This window comes from Miniopterus natalensis, chromosome 9, assembly GCF_054644295.1.
Source record: "Miniopterus natalensis isolate mMinNat1 chromosome 9, mMinNat1.hap1, whole genome shotgun sequence".
In the NCBI taxonomy this organism is placed as follows: Eukaryota; Metazoa; Chordata; class Mammalia; order Chiroptera; family Miniopteridae; genus Miniopterus; species Miniopterus natalensis.
Genome location: NC_142089.1, coordinates 35,776,665 through 35,796,259, shown reverse-complemented (window position 1 = coordinate 35,796,259; position 19,595 = coordinate 35,776,665). Strand labels below are relative to the sequence as shown.

General features: G+C 39.3%; 1 protein-coding gene across 1 annotated transcript in view; it reads right to left on the bottom strand.

Annotated features, from left to right (window-relative positions):
* FGGY (FGGY carbohydrate kinase domain containing) overlaps window positions 1-19,595 on the bottom strand; it is a 352,569-nt gene that overhangs the window by 220,335 nt on the left and 112,639 nt on the right. Inside the window, exon 8 of the mRNA XM_016205908.2 lies at window positions 1,597-1,712. Coding sequence (XP_016061394.2) covers window positions 1,597-1,712 — 116 coding nt within the window. The remainder of the gene's footprint in view (window positions 1-1,596; window positions 1,713-19,595) is intronic.

Here is a 19,595-nt window from a genome sequence, read left to right as displayed (position 1 = left end):
TCCCAAATGTAAAAGAGGAATAGCTATACACATAGGTTTGTGAGGGCCAACCAAGATGACGTATAAAATGAATCACCTGCTGAAGGACTTGGAGAGTAGATGCTGACTAATGACTGTGGCTTTGTGTCGTCTTCTCTGCCCCCCGGCCCAAGCTCCTCCCCACTTCTCCCCCAGCTCAGGTCCTGAGATGGTTTCAAGTGAGCCACAGAGTTTCAGAAAGGGCTCTTTCTGCAGACTACCTGGCTTTCTCCTTTCCCCCAGATTTAGTTATTAGTAGTTGAACAGACCATAGAAACCAAGCTCTGTTGTCTAAAACACTGCAAAATAGAAGCTACTTTGATCTTTCATGTCTCTGTCCTCATATTCTTGAACTTTAAGAGTTGTCATGAGGACTCCCCCATAGAAAGGTTGAACTAAAATAACCTACTATGCAATTCAGTTATCAAGGGTGGCTCCATGTTGTAGCAGATACTACTACTAGCTTATAACCAATATTTAAAGCAAGACTCTCAAGTTTTAGCTGGTCCCATGAATGGATGCATGGCTGCCCAGCCAATGACTACATTTCCCAGCCACCCTTGCAGCCTAGTGGGGCCTTAAGAACAAGTGCTGATCAATGGGATGTGATCAGAAGTGACATGGCCCATTCCCACATATGTTCCCTCCAAAAGAACATGGATGGATTCCTCTGGTCCTTTTCATTCTTGCCCCTCATGGGCTGGGAGCTGATGAGAACTGAAGCAGCTATCTTGGACCTAAAGTCGGAGGCTGCATTGTAAGAATAGCAGAGCTGCCCTGATAGTCACATATTTCTATTGTATCACATATAAAGGAAATAACCTATCTTGTTTAATCCACTGTATTTTTAAGTTTTATTTTTACAACATCCTAGCCAAAACACTAAACAACACAGAAGTATTTCTATTTAATCAGGTATAACTGCTTACCTGATGATAGCTTACTGGAATTGCAAACAGTAACTACAGGAAATAAATACCTTTCTGTGAAATGAGCATGCAAATCTTAAACTTTAAAATGCCAGCTATGTTATATAAACCTAGTATCTGAATTCTTTTCACCAGGTAAACCCCTACTAGTCACACAACACCTTTACTATCCAGTCAGTGCCACAAAAAACTGGAAGTCCGAAACCCTACAGCCTTAGTCAGAAACCGCCGGCTTGTTCTAGCTTCTGCTTTGTTCCCGATTCTTCTCATTTTGATTTCTTCAATTATTTTTGTCTGTTTGTGACTTTGGCTGATTCCGTGAACCTAACTCACAAAACACTTTACTTGTAATGACTGGAAATAATCCACACACTTCCCTAGCTGCTCTATGCAAATATCTCTGTAAGTCCAGTCCAACGTCTAAGATTCTATATTTCAATGCAGAGTCTCATAGCCTGTATCTCCACTCAGTTCCTGTAAGCCCCACCACAGGACCTACTAGTTATGGCCCACCCATCATAACTTGCTCATTTCTCTCATTAAAACAGGATTATGTCCCTATATTTTAATTCATTTTTAAAAAGCCACCAATATCCTCATATATACATACACATAATCACACTTCAGATTTTTGATTTGTTTTTTTTACCTATTTTGCTGTAATTATCTGCAACAAAGTCTTCCAAACCAATCATCTTCCAGAAACTGTCGTCCCAGCCTTTCTCTGCCGAGTATGTCCATTTGCACACCAGGGAGCAGAGAGACCTAAGAAAATGGGAGAGAGGTAGAACCAATAATATGAGCTAGGCTTCCTTTATGTTTGGCCAAATACCTCCCCAGATAGCTGTAGTAGTATTAAAGAAGTAGAATAAACCCAGCTAGGTAACTAAACATCCCTATTTAGATCAAAAGTCCCCAGACACCTGTTAAGGATTGAGTACCCTCTTTCACTTTCATGGAAGTCTCCACTCTTTATTTAGATCTTGAGTGAACAGTATATATAAATATCTGTATGTTTTTTTATATTTACATGATATTTGTGAGATAATTAGAAATTACAATGCTGAGAGGTATTTGATGATATTAAGCATCATTATTAAATTTTAGGTTAAGATATTGGTAATTGTGGTTGTATTTCAAAAGTGGCTCCGTATAGAGATACAGACTAAACTACCTTCAGGAGAAAGTCCAGTCCTACCATATGTATAAAATGATAGAGTACCTGGGATTTGCTTCAAAATCATAAGAGAAGGGAGTGAATGGTGTTATGGATGGGGCAGAATTGGCCATGAGTTGGTGGTTATGGGGCTGAGTAATAAGTAAATGGTATTGGTTATACTACTGTTTTGTACATGTTCAAAATTCTCTATAATAAAAAAGTTTTTAAAAAAAGTGCCTGGTACAGTGTACAGATGATGTAGTGGTGTAGCACTGTGCATCTGAAACCTGTATAATTTTGTTAACCAGTGTCACCCCAATAAATTCAATAAAAAGGGAAAAAAACGCCTGGTATATACAGTGGTCACTCCAGTCTAAAGCAATATTTAATACTAGAAAGACTTGAATGCTAGGAGGCATTTTCTCATCCAGCTTCATTTCTCATTCATTCACCTTCAGTACGCTACACTCCAGCAATAAAATATCATTTACAGTTCTCTGAAAACAATCATGTTCTTGCACATTTCTGTGCCTTTGCCCTACTCTCACTTGGAAAATTCTTCCCAGCTTCTTCACCCCAGTAACGCAAACACTTCCTTTAGCCTGGGCTGAGTCCCCAGTTCTGGGTGGGTACGCCTCCTCTGAGCTCCCAGAGTTTGCAGCTATCCTCTATCACAGCTCTTACCATGCTGTGTAATTAACTGCTTCTTTATTTATCTTCCCTATAGTCCTATTGACTTCCAATCTGTTCTCCACATTGTGTTCAAACTTGATAAGATAAAATCAGATGCTATCAATCCCTGATTAAAACCCTTTGATTGTCCCTTACTACCTTCAAGAGAAAGTCCAGTGCTCTGCAGGGCTTAAAAAACCCTTCATGATATAACCATGATGACCTCCAGTTTCCTCTTGCCATTCCCACTCTTGCTGGCTCCATTCTGCACTCCTGAGCTAAAGTTTCCCATAATGGGCCTTGATTTCTGACTTCCCTGTGCACAGAGTTTTTTGCTCCTTTCGGCCCACAGTGTTCTTCTTGCTGTGTATCTAACTCCTAGTTAGAATTCATGACTCAGCTCATATTGTCCCTTTTCCTGAAGCCTCAGTGTAAGGCAAGCTGAGTCCAAAGCCTCTTCTCGAGTTCCAATCAGGACATATCCTTATCTTAACACTTACCATAATAACTGCCTTTACCTACACCCTTCATCTCTCTCACTAAACCAGCAACTACTTCAGAGCAAAATCGGCCCTAATCATCTCTGCATCACCAGTATCTAGCCCACATTCAGCCATGTGTCAAGCCACCAAGAATACTAACGGAATGGAAGCAGTAAAGAATGATTTGTCCACCTTGTCACGGGTAAATGGTAAACCTGGGTGGCTCATGCAATTTAAAAGAGAAACCTCATACAGCCAAAGAGGGGCATGTCATTCAGCCATTCACATAGATTCACACACTCATTCACTAACCGTTTAGTATTCAGTCACTATGCTGGACCCTGGGAAACCAGTGGTATGCAAAAGGCCTGGTCCTCTGCTCTAGTATTAGCTGAAGGTTTAATCAAGGAGACAGAAATTGATTAACCACACCTAAAATCACATACTAACAAATAGCCAAAATTTTCTGAAGGAAGTGGAGAGAGAAATGAGAAACTTTAACAGGGGTATCTGATAGGATCTGGTGGGGAGGAGGGAAAAAAGTTTCAAGGAGGGTTCCACAGAGGAGGTGACATTTTGTGAGGTCTAAATTTTGAAAGCAAACAAATTTATCATTTATCATTAATGAATGTTTTTTCAGATGTCACATAGATGGCAGAACACAATGAGCTAAGCCAAATGGCATGGATATATTGAAGGAGTGATAGTGCCAGTAGAAACGTAACACATATGTGCTAAATCTTCCACCTGATTTAAGCAAGATAAGTTTTCTGGAGGTACAGAGAAGGCAGCCACCTGTGTAGCATGTTCTGAAGAGTACACAGTAGGCTAACTCCTCCAGGCACAATGCCTGAAATTCCAGCTCCCTGGAAGTTCTGATAGCTCACTGGAAAGAGGAACACTATGGAGGAAAAGGTGATGTGGAAGGATTGTTCCTAGTGATCAAACCATATAGGGCAACTCTTCACTCTCCAAGTGCCCCATTCATGTACAGATTTCTGTGCCTCGACTTTGACTGCTCCTTTGTCTTAATTGATTATTGCTCCCTTCACTCATCCTTGTCGACCTGGCAAACTCCATATCATCCTTATGATCCAGTTCCAATGTCATCTCCTCTGCAAAGTTTCCTTGCTACCTCCAAGGTAAACTCATGGCTCTCTCCTTTGAGGTCATATTAGAACGTGGAAATACTGCATTGTCTTTCCTAACAGCTGAGGTGGGTTGAGTTTACGGCCCCCAGTCTATGACTCTCCACATATCTGCCTTCTTTGCCATGTAATCTGTAGTGCTGTGCCCTTTCCTCTTACCTTCCTCACACTGTAGGCAGAACCTTCTTTACTACTTCTAGACTTTGTATTCTGTCATGTGACTGGAATTGGCCAAAAAATAAAAAAATGAGGCAAAGCGACAGCATGCTGATCTCTAGTCTAGGCTTCAAGAGGTTATATGTTCCTGCTTGCTCTCTGGCATGAGAAGATCCTGCCTGGGATGGCCCATTGGTCCCAGGCGAAGAATAAGAGATCAATGGAGAAGAGCAATGACTGCCAAGCCCAGCCTGGATCAGACACCCCAGGCAGCCAAAATCCAAGTGAGTGAGCCCATTTGAGACTAGAAAAACCACCCGGTAGAGTGCAGCCTAGGTGAGCTACCCATGATTATTGTCTTAAACTGCTGAGTATTGGTTGTGGTTTGTAACAGAGCAATCGTGAAACAACTCAACACTATAAGGCACAATTAAGTTACTTCAGGTAGATATTTTCCCCCAATAAGAGCAAGGAGAGAGATGCCACAGTCCTCACAGAAAGTCAGACAAAGTGGCCAGAGAATATGTCTGGAGTGAAGATGACTGAACCCAGGAGGCAGGAAATTTTACAGCCATCTGAAGATGCCTCTGGCAACTCCATTTTCCATCAGGACTAATGACACATTATTAGGGTCCATTTTATTTGGGTTTCTTTCAATCAACTTTTGGGTAATACAGATGTGTAAAAGTAACAGAATTAGCAAAATTTAGAGAGTGCATCTGAGGCCACAGGTTCTCCAAAAATCTCTGTATAGGACATTATGCTGTTAGTGAGTAAAGCCAAGGTACCTGTAGCAGAAAGAAGGGTTTGCCCCATCCCTGCCACCTCAGAGCTGGAGAGGAGTGCTGCTTCCACCCAGGGAGAAGGGCCACTGGCTGTTGGTTCACTGCCATCCAGAATGCCCGGCAGGCAACTGCTGTACCTTGCACTGCTTTCAGATTTATCGATGCCAACGAGACTATAAAAACTTACATGACCACCAGAAGAACATAAATCGATGAGTAGGCAAAACAAAAACAACACCTAGCTTAGGAGGACTAATTCACCTAGGAGAAGGTCACTAGAACATCTGTAAGAGGCAGGTCTCATGGATGTAGAAGTGATAAAAAAACTAGAAGAGAACATCAGTAATGAAAGCAATGAGAAATCAGAAGAACACAAGACAGATTTTCTGAACTAACAACATTAATTTTAAACTTTAAATTTCTGCATAAGAACTAAAAAACCATTGGCATTGTTGAAAATCAAATTAATGATCTGGAAGACCAGGTGAATGAAATATGTCACTACCTGTAGCAAAGATACAAAGAGAAAAATAATGAGGGAATAAGAGGTTTGGAGGGCAGATCCAGCAGCCTAACATGGCACTAACAGGAATTCCAGAAGGGATTTTTATTTTAAAAAGAAGAAGAAAAAAAACACAGATGAAGGAGTTGTTATAATTAAATAAATACAGTACTAGAATTTTTTTTAAATTACTGAACTGAAGCAAGATTTAAGCCTGCAGATTAAAAGCCTCATTAAATCCAGGAAGTGAATCCAGGAAATACTTGAATTTCAAGCATAAACAGAAAATTATACAAGTTTCCAGACAGAAAGAATAAGTTACTTAGAAAGGCAAGAGATTTAGACTAGCTAAGGAATTCTCATCTACAACTCTGGAATGCAGAAGACAGTGGAACAATGTACAGACTATTAAGAAAAATGATCCAAGAATCCTATACCCAGACAAAATATTATTCAGCTGTCATGGAAAAAAGAAAACATTTTCAACATGCAAAGACTGAAAAAGTAAACTTCCCATATATGTTCTCTGAGGATAGTACTTGAGAAAGAGCATAACAAAAAACAATTGATCCAGAGCAACTATCTCAACATAGGGGAAATCAAGACCAGAGGAACCAGTGGTGTGAACACATACATATATACATGCATACACACATATTTAAATCTAAACAGATGATGATAGTGTAAACAAGAATATGTAGTACTACGTTTTCTTGAAAAAAAAAAAACAGGCATGTTACGTTGGCAGAGAAAAATCCAGTAACAGCTTGGAACTGAAAATATTAAGCTATGTAAGCAGAACCTCATCTGAGTCTGTAAAAGAGGCACACAGGAGAAGTATTTTGGGATGTGTATGTATGTTTGGGCGGAATGGACATTTAATGCAATTGTAAGAACAGAGATGGTAATCACTAAGGAAAACAAAAAACTTACAGAACTCTCAAAATAACAAGGGACAAAGAGGGAATAAAAAGAAAATTTGCAAGTCATAGAAACAAAACTAATGCAATTAAAATAAAAAGGAAAGGGAAAATGGGTAATGTAACTAGAAAAAAACAGGATAGAAGAAATAGAATTAATTATTTCAGTTATTATAACAAGTGGCAGTGAGGTGAATACCACAACTGATTGAAAGATAATAATTACACTGGGGTTAAAATTAAGCTACAGATTGTTAATAATACTGGTATTTTAAAATGTATAAAGTGGGTGTGTGTGTTGGTTTTTTTTTTTAAAAAAAAGATTGAAAAAGAAGTTAACAAAGGAAATTTTTAAAAATAACAATATACATATCAAAGTAGAAGACAAAATCAAAAACATTAGCACAACAAAGAGGAACAGCCCATAAGACAAAATGCTCAAATCCAAGGAGAATATCAGCATCCATTAGATCTTATGGAACAAACAACAGACTGTGAAAGATATAAAAAAGAGCTACAAAAACAGCACTTAAAAGGAGACACGTATCTAAAGATTTTATTGTACTTTCAAAATTTTAACAGGTAAAACAAAAGAAGAAGAATTTATATCACTGCTGAGGTATTAAAGGACTCAAATACAACCAACAGACTCAGTTCTATATACTCATATAAGGAGAGAAAGAAAGGGAGTGTTTTACAATACAAGCATATATTAGATCGCTAAAGTGGTATTTTACAGAGAAATCTAGAGTTTTAAAAGCTTTTATTGGAAAAGAAAATGAATACCCTAAGCAGCCAACTTAGAAAATTATGAAAAACATTAATAAATTAAACTGAAAGAAATCTAAGAGTAGTAGTAAAGATAAAAGCAGATAAAAGACATAAAATAACAAGATAAAATTTAGAAAGTCAAAAGAGCCAAATATGGTTCTATGAAAACATTGTCTATGAAACAGAAAAATTTCTGGCATAATTGAGGGGGTAGGGGTGGAAAGAGTGAAGACAAAAAAACCTGAACAACTTGAATGAACTGGCAGACACAACTACAGATAAAGCAGACATCAATAGAAAACAATAAAGCTTACATGAACAACATTATGGCAGTAAATTTGAAGATTCAGATGAAATGAATAATTAACTAGAAAAACAGAACTTATCAAAACTGACTCAAGAAAATATAGGAAACCTTAATAGATTTATTATCATTAAAAAAATTAAGTCAGTAGTAAAACCATCCCTAGATGATTGTACTAGAAAGTTCTAGCAAATATTCAAGGAACAGAGCACTCCAGAGTACTTCAGAGTCTTGAAGAAGTAGGAATGCTTTTCAAGTTATTTACAAAGCTAATATAACTATGTTACAAAAAACAACCAAAAGGCAGTATGGGAAACAAATATCAGCGGCTACTCTCACATTATGAATGTGGGCACAAAAATTCAAAACAAGACATGACCAAACTTAATAAAAAATGTGGAGAAAAAATACATCATGAACAACATTCAAGAATGTTTTAGTAACAGAAGATCAATGAATGTATTTTACCCCAGTATTTTATTAAAAGAGAGAAAATAATCAATTCATATTGAAGAATAAATAGTATCTGAGAAAGCTAAATGCTACATCAAGATAGAAACTCTTGTTGAAGTAGAAATAATAGAAGCTTCTGCTTCTAAACATGATGGAGTAACAGATAACGAATTTTATACCCCTGCCTTAAACAACTAGAAAAGTAGAAAAAAAAAATATATGGAACTACTGTTTTCAGACCTTGAACAACAGGCAGTGCAGGACTGTGATGCCTGAGAGAAGGAAACAAATGAGGTGAGCCCCAGGATCACTCTGGCTTTCTGCCTGGAAGCACATGCCAGACCACAGAGCAGAAAGAGGGATGCCAAGGAAAACACAGCAGTTTCACGAAGTTGAGGAGATTGAGATCAGAATTCAGAGAATTTGAGGTGGCTGGAAGCTGTGGTAGCACAGACTTCCAAAAAGGGGGTAGCTATGCAGAAAGAGAGCCCCAAAAATCTGCCCAAGGGTCCCACACCATCTTTGTTGACTACTAAGATGCAGATATGTACAAGGACATTCCATGTCGGGTGAAAAGGAACTGGAGAGTGTGAGCTGAGTAGTTCTCAGAATTCACACAGAGCTAAGGATCATTGGAGTTACTAAAGTTAGAGTAGAATGTCCTTGTTGATGACTCCAGACATTCAGTAGAGATCCTAAAAGACATATACCTTTAAAGTGTGACTGAAATTTCCCTGTGTAAAGGCTATTCTAATCCTGCTCTAACAAAGTTTTAAAAAAACAGACTCTACAGGATAAAACTCAGCCAAAAGTACATTAACATCTACCAGAAAAAGTAGCTCCTTAAAGAAAGACGACAAAATCCAGACACCCAACAACATAAAACTTACAAAGTCAACATCTAATCATCAATATTTGAAAAAACAAGAGCCAAACTTTTTCTCAATTTGATAAAGGCTATCAACCCACAAAGTCAAACTCAATGAAACCAAAGCAGGATAAATATAGAGAGAAAGAAGAAAAAAAAACACAAAAAAAATAGTGAAAAAAGAAAACCTTAAAAGTAGAGGAAAAAGACACATGACAGAGGAATAAACACAAAATATCTACAGACTTCTCATCAAAAACAATGCAACCTAGAACAAAATGGAATGACATATTTAAAGTGCTGAAAAAAATTTAAAGGAAAAAAGTCAGTCTAGAAGTCTATACTTAGCAAAAAGATCTTTAAACAATTAATGCAAAATGCAAACTTTTACAAACAGAAGCTGAGAGAAGTCATTTCCAAGAAACCTGCACTGCAAGAAATGTTAAGGGAAACTCTTCAAGGAACAGGAAAATGATACTAATCAAAAATGTAAATCCACACAAAGGAATAAGAGTATCATAATCAGTAAGTACGTGAGTAAACAGAAAGAATATATATTCTCATTTTAAAATTTGTTTAAATTTTTAAAAAAATATTGTTGAAAAATTAATTTTAGAAAAAAGTCAATGTGCTGTGGAATTTATTAACATGGACAAACAAAACAGATGACAATTATAGCACAAATTATAAAGAAATATGAAATTACATATGTGATGGGATATAAAATTATTTAAGGTAACCTGTGGTAAGTTAAAGATGCAAATTATAAATCCTAGAGAAACCAGTAGAAAAGGCATAAAATTAATAAACCAATTTTGGAGATAAAATGGAAAACTAAAAATTACTTCCGTAATCTGGCAGAAGGCTTAAAAAGGGAAAAATGGTATAGAATACATGGAACAAATAAAAAACTAGCAAAATGGTTCATTAAAACCCAACCATTAAATGTAACTGGCCTAAAAACCCCAAAGTAAGGGCAGAAATCATCAGGCTGAATAAAAATAAAATCCAACTATATGCTGTCTACAAGAAACATATTCCAAATATAAAGAAATGAGTCAGGTTAAAGAATAAAAAGATGGAAAAAAATACATCATGCAAATACTAATAATAAAAAAGTAGAAGTGGCTACATGATTATCAGGTAAAGTAGACTTCAGAACAAGCAGCATTACCAGAGATAAGCAGGTACATTACATAATGAAAAAGGGTCAATTTACCAAGAAGACACATGGTTAAAGAAGAAATCATAACTTGTTAGAATGGCAACTTGAACTCAACTAAAGTTAATTTCTTTTTTGTTGTTGTTTTAGTGTAGCACTAACAAACAAGAAGTGCAAGAACTGCACAAGAAATCAAGAATTCGTGATGGTGTAATTGAACGTGGTCATGTAAGATCACCCTTGTCTTTTATATGGATTTGCCTGAAATTCAGTGGCCTCCGTGGCCACGTTGATTAAAGGTCCGACTGAAGGAGTCCAGACGGTGGGCCTGCTCCATTTTATACTCTTTTAGGCAAGAGTGTGTATCCGTGGGAAGGCCAGAAGGTACTAAAGGATCTACCTCCTCACAAAAAAGCATGCCATTATTTTATTTTGTTTCATTCCCTCATACTCCGTCTGGCCTTCTGGGAATTCCAGTGTCTCAGGCCTGGCCATGACCCCCACAGTAGGGACCATACCTGCCTTGTTCATGATGTCCTTCCCCAGCATCAAGCAGAGGACCTGTCTGGCGATTCTGAGAGCTCAGGACATGTTTGCTGAGTAAATGAATGTGAACCCCAGAATGCCAGTTACAAAAAAAACCTTTCAGGTTCCCAATCACTTAATCGTTTGCATTATAAGGCCCATATCTTCAGTTACTGTCCTCTGTGCAGGCCCTAGAGACAAAAGTCAGGTTCCTGGAGTGTTCCAAGGGCAGCAGAACACCAAGTTCCTTGCACAGGCTATCCGCCTCAACGGCACGAAGACAACTTTTTTAAAAATGTATTTTGCCTCCCTTTCACACCTCCCATCACCTACTTCCCCAGGCACAAAAGCATGCCAAATCTCTAATACATCTTTTTTCCTTTTTTTGAAAAATGTAAAAACAAAGAGAGACTTCCAGTTAAAGATGCCTGATTGACTACACATGGTGACTTCTGCTCCCTTTACAAATTCCCCCAAAATAGCAGAATATTTAGAAAAGGCAAAAACCTACAATGACAAAGAAAGCAGGATAGAAGAGGAGAGCAATAGAAATCTGAAAGCCAGAAAACACAGATGGATGAGTAGTAACTCTCTTGGTAGACTTGAAAAGCTAAAGCCTATGTAACCTACGGGAAAACCCAGGAACACAATGATTACCCTGCAGAGACCCAGGAAAGTTCAGGAAGTGGTGGCACCAGGTATATCTGAAAGTGGGAATAAAAGTGGGGCTAAAAACAGCAGGATGGTTGAAAGCCGAGTGGGAAGTAATTAAACCCCCCTGTGCCCTCTTTATGAACAACCAGGGTACTATCTCTCCACACCCTGAAAGAAGCTGAGGTTCATCCTCAGAGTGTGTACAAGGCCCGGCTAAGGGCAGGGGTATCTTGACGTGAATAGAGAAAGTAAGAAGGACCTGCCTTTTGGCAAGTCAGCCCTAAAGATCTTTACTCCAACTCAACTCCCAGGGCTCTTGGCTGCCAGGTTTATAGTGTGAAGACTCATTTTGGGGGAATGTGACCAGACAGAAGAAAAGACCTAAGGCTAGTTGGCAGGGCAGAAGGAACAGAAGGAACAGTACAGCCAGATCATTTGAGTCGTAGGAGGATTAAAATGACAGAATATAAGCAAAGCTCGTTTTTGATCAACAGAGTTAACGGCTCATCACCATCATCTTAAAATACACATTAATTCAGAAAATATTTACTGTGGGCACACTACTCGGAGTTTTTCTAGGCAGGTAGGAGCTTCCAAACTCTGGGAGAAACACAGGGAAAGTGTCACCAAGATTCCAGCCACACTCCTGAGACCATGAAGCAGCCTTAGCAACAAGAACAAGAACTTCTGACTTTCCTGCTTTCACCCAGAGCAAGGCACACTCAAAGGCACAAGGCCTGCTGATTTCCACATGCCTGATCATTGTCACGTATTTCTCCAAAAAGGTTTTGTAAAAAACGCAGTTAGCACTGCTGCATTCTTTATGTGCAGTTCACTGCGTTGACACTGCCCGGCCCCACTTTCAAGCAAAACCTTTTGTTCTCTGCTTAGAGAAGGCAGAACTGGAGAGTCTCAATCGAACAAGCTAGTGAATAACAGAATAATTAGAGCTGAGAGCAGGGATAAATTACCAAGATACTCCTGGCTGCAGCCTTCAGTGCCCCCCAGGCCTATGATGGCTCTGTTTTCCCAAGCCATGAATCAGACTGAATTACCAGCACCGAAGATACAGCTTCTGGGGAGATAGGCCTTGGACTGGATAGCTAATTGTCTCAACAGGGAGTCCAAGAAGGTCTTATTTCGGAAGAAATACCCCTGCACCAATCGGAATTGCTTCTGTGAAAGAGCTGTCAGATTTCAGGCTTGTTACTGCTGCGTCTGCACTTCATCACGACTTGCTGACAGAGCCGTGGCAGCCCGGAATAATGCATGCAGTGACGCAACGCAGGGCAATATTAAATTGCCTTTTCAGTTAGGCTCGCCGATAACAGAGTTCGAACGTGGCTGTGACAATATGGGGAGCATGAAAGAACTGAATAAATAATCAAGTTCACAGAGTTTTCCCAAGCCCCCAAGAGAAAGAGATCTAAGAATCAGAAAACAGAAGATCCTAAAGTCGCTGCCAATATATCCCGAGATCTTGGTAAAGTCCCTCTACTCATGGATTAGGATTTATGTCCTGAAAAATAAGGATGACAATTTCAGGCAGTCTGAGACAAGGAGGGGAGAACAAAGGAAAAGGGAATGGAACGAGGGACAGCTTATTGAGCCCCTGTAGTACACCAGGTACTATGACTAGTACTTTTGTGTAGGTTACTGTGACTGTTCCCACAACTGGTAAGGATATTATCAGTATCCCCACTGAACAGAGAACACTGAGGCTCAGAAAGGTTGGGTAACTCATTTGAGATTGTACCATTAGAAAGGAACAAGGCAGAAGTTCTAAGCCTGGTCTGATCAATTAAACGTCTACACTCGTCAACTGTGTGCCTATTCAAGCCCATTCGTAAAACAATATTAACAAACCACTGCAAAGACAAAGTAGCTCATGTGACAGAGTGTAAAAATTTGAGATATTTGGTTTCTCTGTGTTTATCTTATCTGCTATCTCCTTTTCTTATAAAGAAAAGAGGAGAAATTAAAAAAAAATTAATAGATGGAGAGTTCATAAAACAGTCCTAGGGAACCAATAAGTAGCTGCCTTGGGTTTCCTGTAAGGATGTGTGGAGATGCAAACCATGGGCCAGGACACAGGGACAATAAGATGCTCCCTCAAAGTGTGACGATTAAGATTGTTTCTGAAAGTTCAGCTGTAAAGCCAACCCACAATGAATAAGAGTGGAAATGTGCAAAATTATCATAAAAGACAAAAGAGGTTCCTGGACATACAGAGTTCATAGTAACCAGACTGAAGGCATTAAAATGTTTGCTAAAGAAAGAACATGTCAGGTAGATGGATGGTCAGTATGCGTGGGAGCAAAGGAAGAGGCAGGAGCGGCAGAGGCAGAAGCAGTGTCAGTGGGGGAGGGAAGAATTTTCCAGATGGGAAGAAACACATGTGCAGAGTGCTGGAAGTGAGAGACAGTGCGGAGCAGGCTCATCTCAGTGAGGGCCCCTCCACGCCAACTGCAACAGCTGAGTGTTTTCCCCAAATGAGGAAAAGAACCACTCCCTCCCTCCCTCTGTCACTCAGTCAATCAACAAACATTGAGTAAGCTCTTATTTTGTACCGAGCACAGATATTGTCTCTTCCTTTGTGGACATTAGAGTCTAGTAGAAGAGAGAAATACATGAAGGGCTTGCTCAAATTTCTAATAAATACTAGGAAGTGTAAATATATTACAGGTGTTCCTAGAGCTTATGGCACCAAAAGACACAACGAAAGACCATTTATACCTCTCCTTAGAGTCTTCCACTAAGGGGCTAATGGGCCCCACTGAGCATCTGTCCAGTCCTTCAGTTTTCAACAGCAGACTGTAAGGCTAAAGGCTGTTAAAATGGGGCTGCCTTTTGATGAGTACATCCTCGGGCCTTGCCCCACCCAGCCCCGCCTCTAGTCTGCCTCTGCCTTTGCTCTAGCTCCTTCCCCATTCTAGTGATGTAGGGTTTCTGACTCAATGATTTCAGGCGTATTCTGACTTCCTGGGCTTGAGGCTTAATCTCAGCCTTTTGTCTCTAGCCATCTAAAAACTCACCAGTGGGGCACCTTCTAGTTCTTCTAAACCCTTTGGCTTCAGGGTCTCACATTCTCTTGCTAGCTTCCTCCACAAGGCCTACCCTATTATGTATATGAGGTTATCGAAACCAAGACCTATTCTCAATCACATAGCCATGTCCCACTGTAACAGAGAAGAGACTGAGGACATATGTGTCTATCCCAGTGTAACTCGGAAAGAACATTCCCAAACAGTCTATAAACTCCAATATTAAAATATACCTTCCAGCATCAACCCATTTTGGCCAGCCCTATTAGAAGATAATGCATAGTATATCGACAAGGACAGATAGTTGTGTCTTTTCAATCCGTATCTCCCAATATTCTTCAGTCCTAATGAAATCCAAAACTTGCTATTTGTTAAGTTGAACACTGTGGCCTGATCCCAAGTTATCTAAAGTACACATATCAATAAGCCTGGGATCTAATGCTACAGACAAGAAATACGTGAGAAAGAGCAAAGCTATTCTAAAGCACCTAGTGGGGAGGGAGGCGGGGAAGGAAATGGAATTATATGAATAACATGGTCATTCATGGCTGCTCTGCCTTGACGAGATAATGTAAGATTCCTGGCAGAGGGTGAGCAAGGGGCAGATTCAAATAGCTCCTGCCAACCGGCCCAGTGCATTCCAAATCTGCTTGGCTATTAAACCACTTTATGATTAATATACGGCCTCTGGTACATCCAACAAACATCATCTTAACTTGAGAATACTCTTCAACATAAATAAATTTTAAAAATGAATCTCATTTTTTTAGACTTTTTTTTTTTAATCCTCACTCAAGTCCATGCTTTTACTGATTTTAGATCGAGAAGGGATAGGGAGAGAGAGAGAAACATTGATGTGAGAACGAAAGAGGTCGGTTGCCTCCCACATGCACTCCGACCAGGATCAAACCTGCAACCCTTCAGTGTAGGGGACAATGCTTTAACCAACTGAGCCACACTGGCCAGGGCAAAAACTAATCTCTTCTTGATAAGCTAGGATTATCTTTACAAATTCTCATAATAATAACAATTATGTTATAGTTTAGCACGGTACCTAGCATACTGTAGGCACTCACAAATATTCTTTACCTTTATCTTTTATGAGACATTGACAACTGGAAGAGGTATTGAAAGGAATAGGGATTTCCCTTACACTAACCATCCCCAACTGCTACGCCTGATTCTGCCCAGTGATACCATCCGCAGGCACTTGGTACTTATAACACGTGAGAATATTTAGCAGATCTTATGGTTCTAGTTCTCTTACTCTACTACTTTTGGTTGTGTCTCTAGAAAGGGTGCCATTGCTCCCCCATGGTGCAGGTTGCAAAAGCACTAGGAGAGACTTTTCCTTACCCTGTTCTCCTTTTGACAGGACTCTGTGCTCCAGGTGACCATAGTGGCCAAAATGACATGCGGAAGTCACTATGGTGATATTAGTGGCCTTCTTAGTTATGGTGTCAGCTCTTCCAGTACCCAAAGAGCTCACTTAGTTCTCAGAGCTGAGAGCTTTAACACAGAGCAGTATCTCTCTGGCACCAAGGGAAGAAAGCCAGATTAAGACTTTTCAAGCAAGGCAAAGAGAAGAAAGCATTTAAAAAAAGAGTTCATGACCTGAAGTCTTCATAACTTTCAAGATATCTTGTCTCTTAAAAAAGGAAGAAAAGAAACAGGAAATGAAAATAGAAAAGAAAAAGGAACGAAAAGAAGAACGACCTCAAAACTAGGTTCTCAAGGGATGAAGGAGGCAGAGCACAGGATTTTTAGGGAAGTGAAACTACTCTGCATGATACTATTGTGGTGGATACATCTCATAAATTTGTCCAAACCCATAGAATTCACAACATCGATTGTGAACCATAATGGACATCATGGACTTTGGGTGACAGTGATGTGTGGGGACAGGTTCGTCAGTTTCAACAAGTGCACCACTCTGGTGGGGGAGGGGGAAAGTGGGGAAGGCTAAGCACATGTGAGAGAAGGAAGTATATGGGAAATCTCTGTACCTTGGCCTCAATTTTGCTGTGAACCTAAAACTGCTCTAAAAAATAGTCTATTGAAAACTATAACAACAACAACAACAACAACAAAGCTTGGTTCTCAATGTCCTTCAGGAATTGAGATCCAGAAACTAACTGGCAGAAATAGTATATCAGCTCTTCTGAGAAAAGATACAGTCAGACTTACTATTGACATCAAGAACACAGCAATTTTGTAAGTTCTATTGATGGTACCAATGTAGATTTTCTGTTTTTTTTATTGTATTATACTTATGCAAGATATCAACACTAAGGAGGGTAAAGGGTACAAGGACATCTCTGTCATTTCTTTGAAGCTTCCTGTGAATATATAATTATTTCAAAATTAAAAGTTTTTCAATGTAAAAAAAAAAAAAAGAACATGGCAATTTTGTGTCTTAGCCATTTAAGCCATTCATAGTAAATATAATATCTCTGGCCTCAAGAAATAATTAGTCTCTCAGGGGAGTGGAGTACCCTAGGATCACCTAGCTAACATGGGGAGAGCCAGCATCTGAACATAAATAGCTTCAGAATCCACATCCATAGCTACTATAAACACTGCCTCTAGAAACATACCCTCTGCGTGATGGGGGATTTCACTGGTGAAATTTAAGGTATTTAAGAGGAACGAGAGAGGAAGAGGTCAACTCTACTTGGGAATATTAAAGAAGCTTCCACAGAGATGTTTGAGCTGTGAGTCCTGAGCTATGAGTCGGAGTTCACCAGGTGGACAGATGTTGCGTAGGAGATGTTTCAGGCAGAGTGTATGCACCAAGGCATACAGTTCAAGTATGATCCTGCCTCAGGTGGGAGATGGAATAGTTGATCTCCTAAGGACTCATCCAGTATTGATTTCACTGCAGCTATGAGGAGGGCACTGCTGAACATTTACAGAGTAAAGGTTTTAGATCAGACATGGTGATGCCACCATTCACTTGTAGGCGAGATAACCTCCCTGCACTTCATTTTCTTGATCTGTTAAGAAGGGTAATAGAGGTATTTATGTCATAAATTAAGTAAGTGAGTTAATTCACATAAAGCATAGAGCACGCTACCTGGAACACTGCACATGCCCAATAAAAGATAACTATTTTTGTTCTCGTTTTCACCAGCAACATCATCATTACCATCACCACCACCAGCATCATCTCACACCTACCTCTGAAAAAGAAAATACTGATGAAAGAAAATTACTCAAATGAAAACTTTGCTAAGAACACTCCAGAGAAATCGGATGGGCTTTCAGCTCCAACTAGGTGACTATTATCTGAACTAAATGAAATAATGACAGAAGCAACCCAGCTCAGCCTTGCTCAACTCAGCATAAAATTAAGTTAAAAGCCAAATTCTAGGTTCATATCTGGAACTTGCACACCAATCTTGGGCCCAAACAGAGCCCCCTCTGCAAATGCAGGGGGAAACCACTCAGGACACTCCATCAATTCCTGTAGTGATTCAGTAATTCCCAAGTTATTTATGCCAGCGCTGAGCAAGGCACCACAGAGATACAGAGGTGAGCACTGCGTCTCTTCCCTTGACTAAAGCCAACCTCTTCTATACCAACAAAAGAACAACACTGAAGAATAACGTTTCTGAGAATTTCAAATTCATGAAGACAGTTGTGCCTAATTTATGGTCTTATTTAAATAAAAGCACACAAGTTTCCTTTTTAAATTTCAATTTAATAAAATATATTGAGTGCCTATGAAGTGCAAATTCTTTGCAAGGTGTCAGGAGCATGGAAATAAAACATGAGTCCCAGTCCCCTCAGTCCACTGAAGGAGAGAAAATAACTCCATCAATTACTGTGATATAAGTGAAACATAGTAAGTAGCATTGAAGAAACACAAACTATGGAGCAACAAAGAATAGAAAGGCAGTAGGTAGTTGGGCTGTCAAGTGCTGGAAAAAAATTCGAGGAAGAAGTAGATTATAAGGTAGGTATTAAAAATTCTTTAAGATGGTAAATGTGACAAACATTATAACCAAAGACGCAGAGTATGACTATTTGAGTCATGCCCGGGAACAGGGAACGGCCTTGTTTAATCTGAGCAAAGGGAGGTGTTGGGACGTAATAACAACGAAAACTTGAAAGTTGGCTGGGGTCAGGTAAGCGACCCCGTATGTAAATCACTGAATGTGATCAAAAGATATTTATTATCCTTGAGTCAAAATAAATTCATTTCTTAATTATTTCCCCCCTCGTCTGGGACAAATAAGCCCAAATTTATTATCGCATTATTTTTTAATGAATACCTAAAATTGAAAAGTTACAATTTAGTCAATTAATTGATAGCTGCCAACCACATGTAAAACCTTTGGCTTCCCATCCACAGAAATGCATCCAGAAGGGGACACAACGGATTTGACTGCCTAATGGAAGATCAGCTAATGGGATGGACTTGGCACCTTCAGGGAGGGTTTTAAACAGTTGTCACAATAGAGATCTGACTCTGAAAAATCTTTCCAAACCAGAAAAGGAGAAAACACCAATGTCAGCCATTAAAAAAAATAGGATATGCCTAAACCTTAGAGCTAGCTACTTCTGCAGATTTGTAAAGCATTCTGGATTGTCAGTAAAATGAGGGAGGAACTGGAAGTTTCCAACTGGTACTTATCTCTCAAGCAAACAAAAAGCATGTTTGAGGGTGCTGTGTAGTATTAGAGAAAGGGCAAAGGTTTTGGAAATAGGCAGGCCTGAATTTAAATCCCAGCTTTCTGCTTGCTCTGTGATTAGGCTTGGGCAACTCTCTTATTCTTCCCATTTTCTCACATCTAACGCGGAGGTAATAGCATCAAACTTAAAATTATCTGTTGTAAGGAACAGATACTCCTGGCATAGCGAAGGACGCACATAGGCTCTCAATAAACAATACCTATTATTAGCAGCACTCCTATTTGTTCAACTTAACTTGCCACATTGAAATACACACACACACACACTATGTCAAACTGCTCCTGAAATCTGCCCATCAGACTCCACAGAAAATCTCCATATTAAACAGTCTGTTCTGAAACCCTA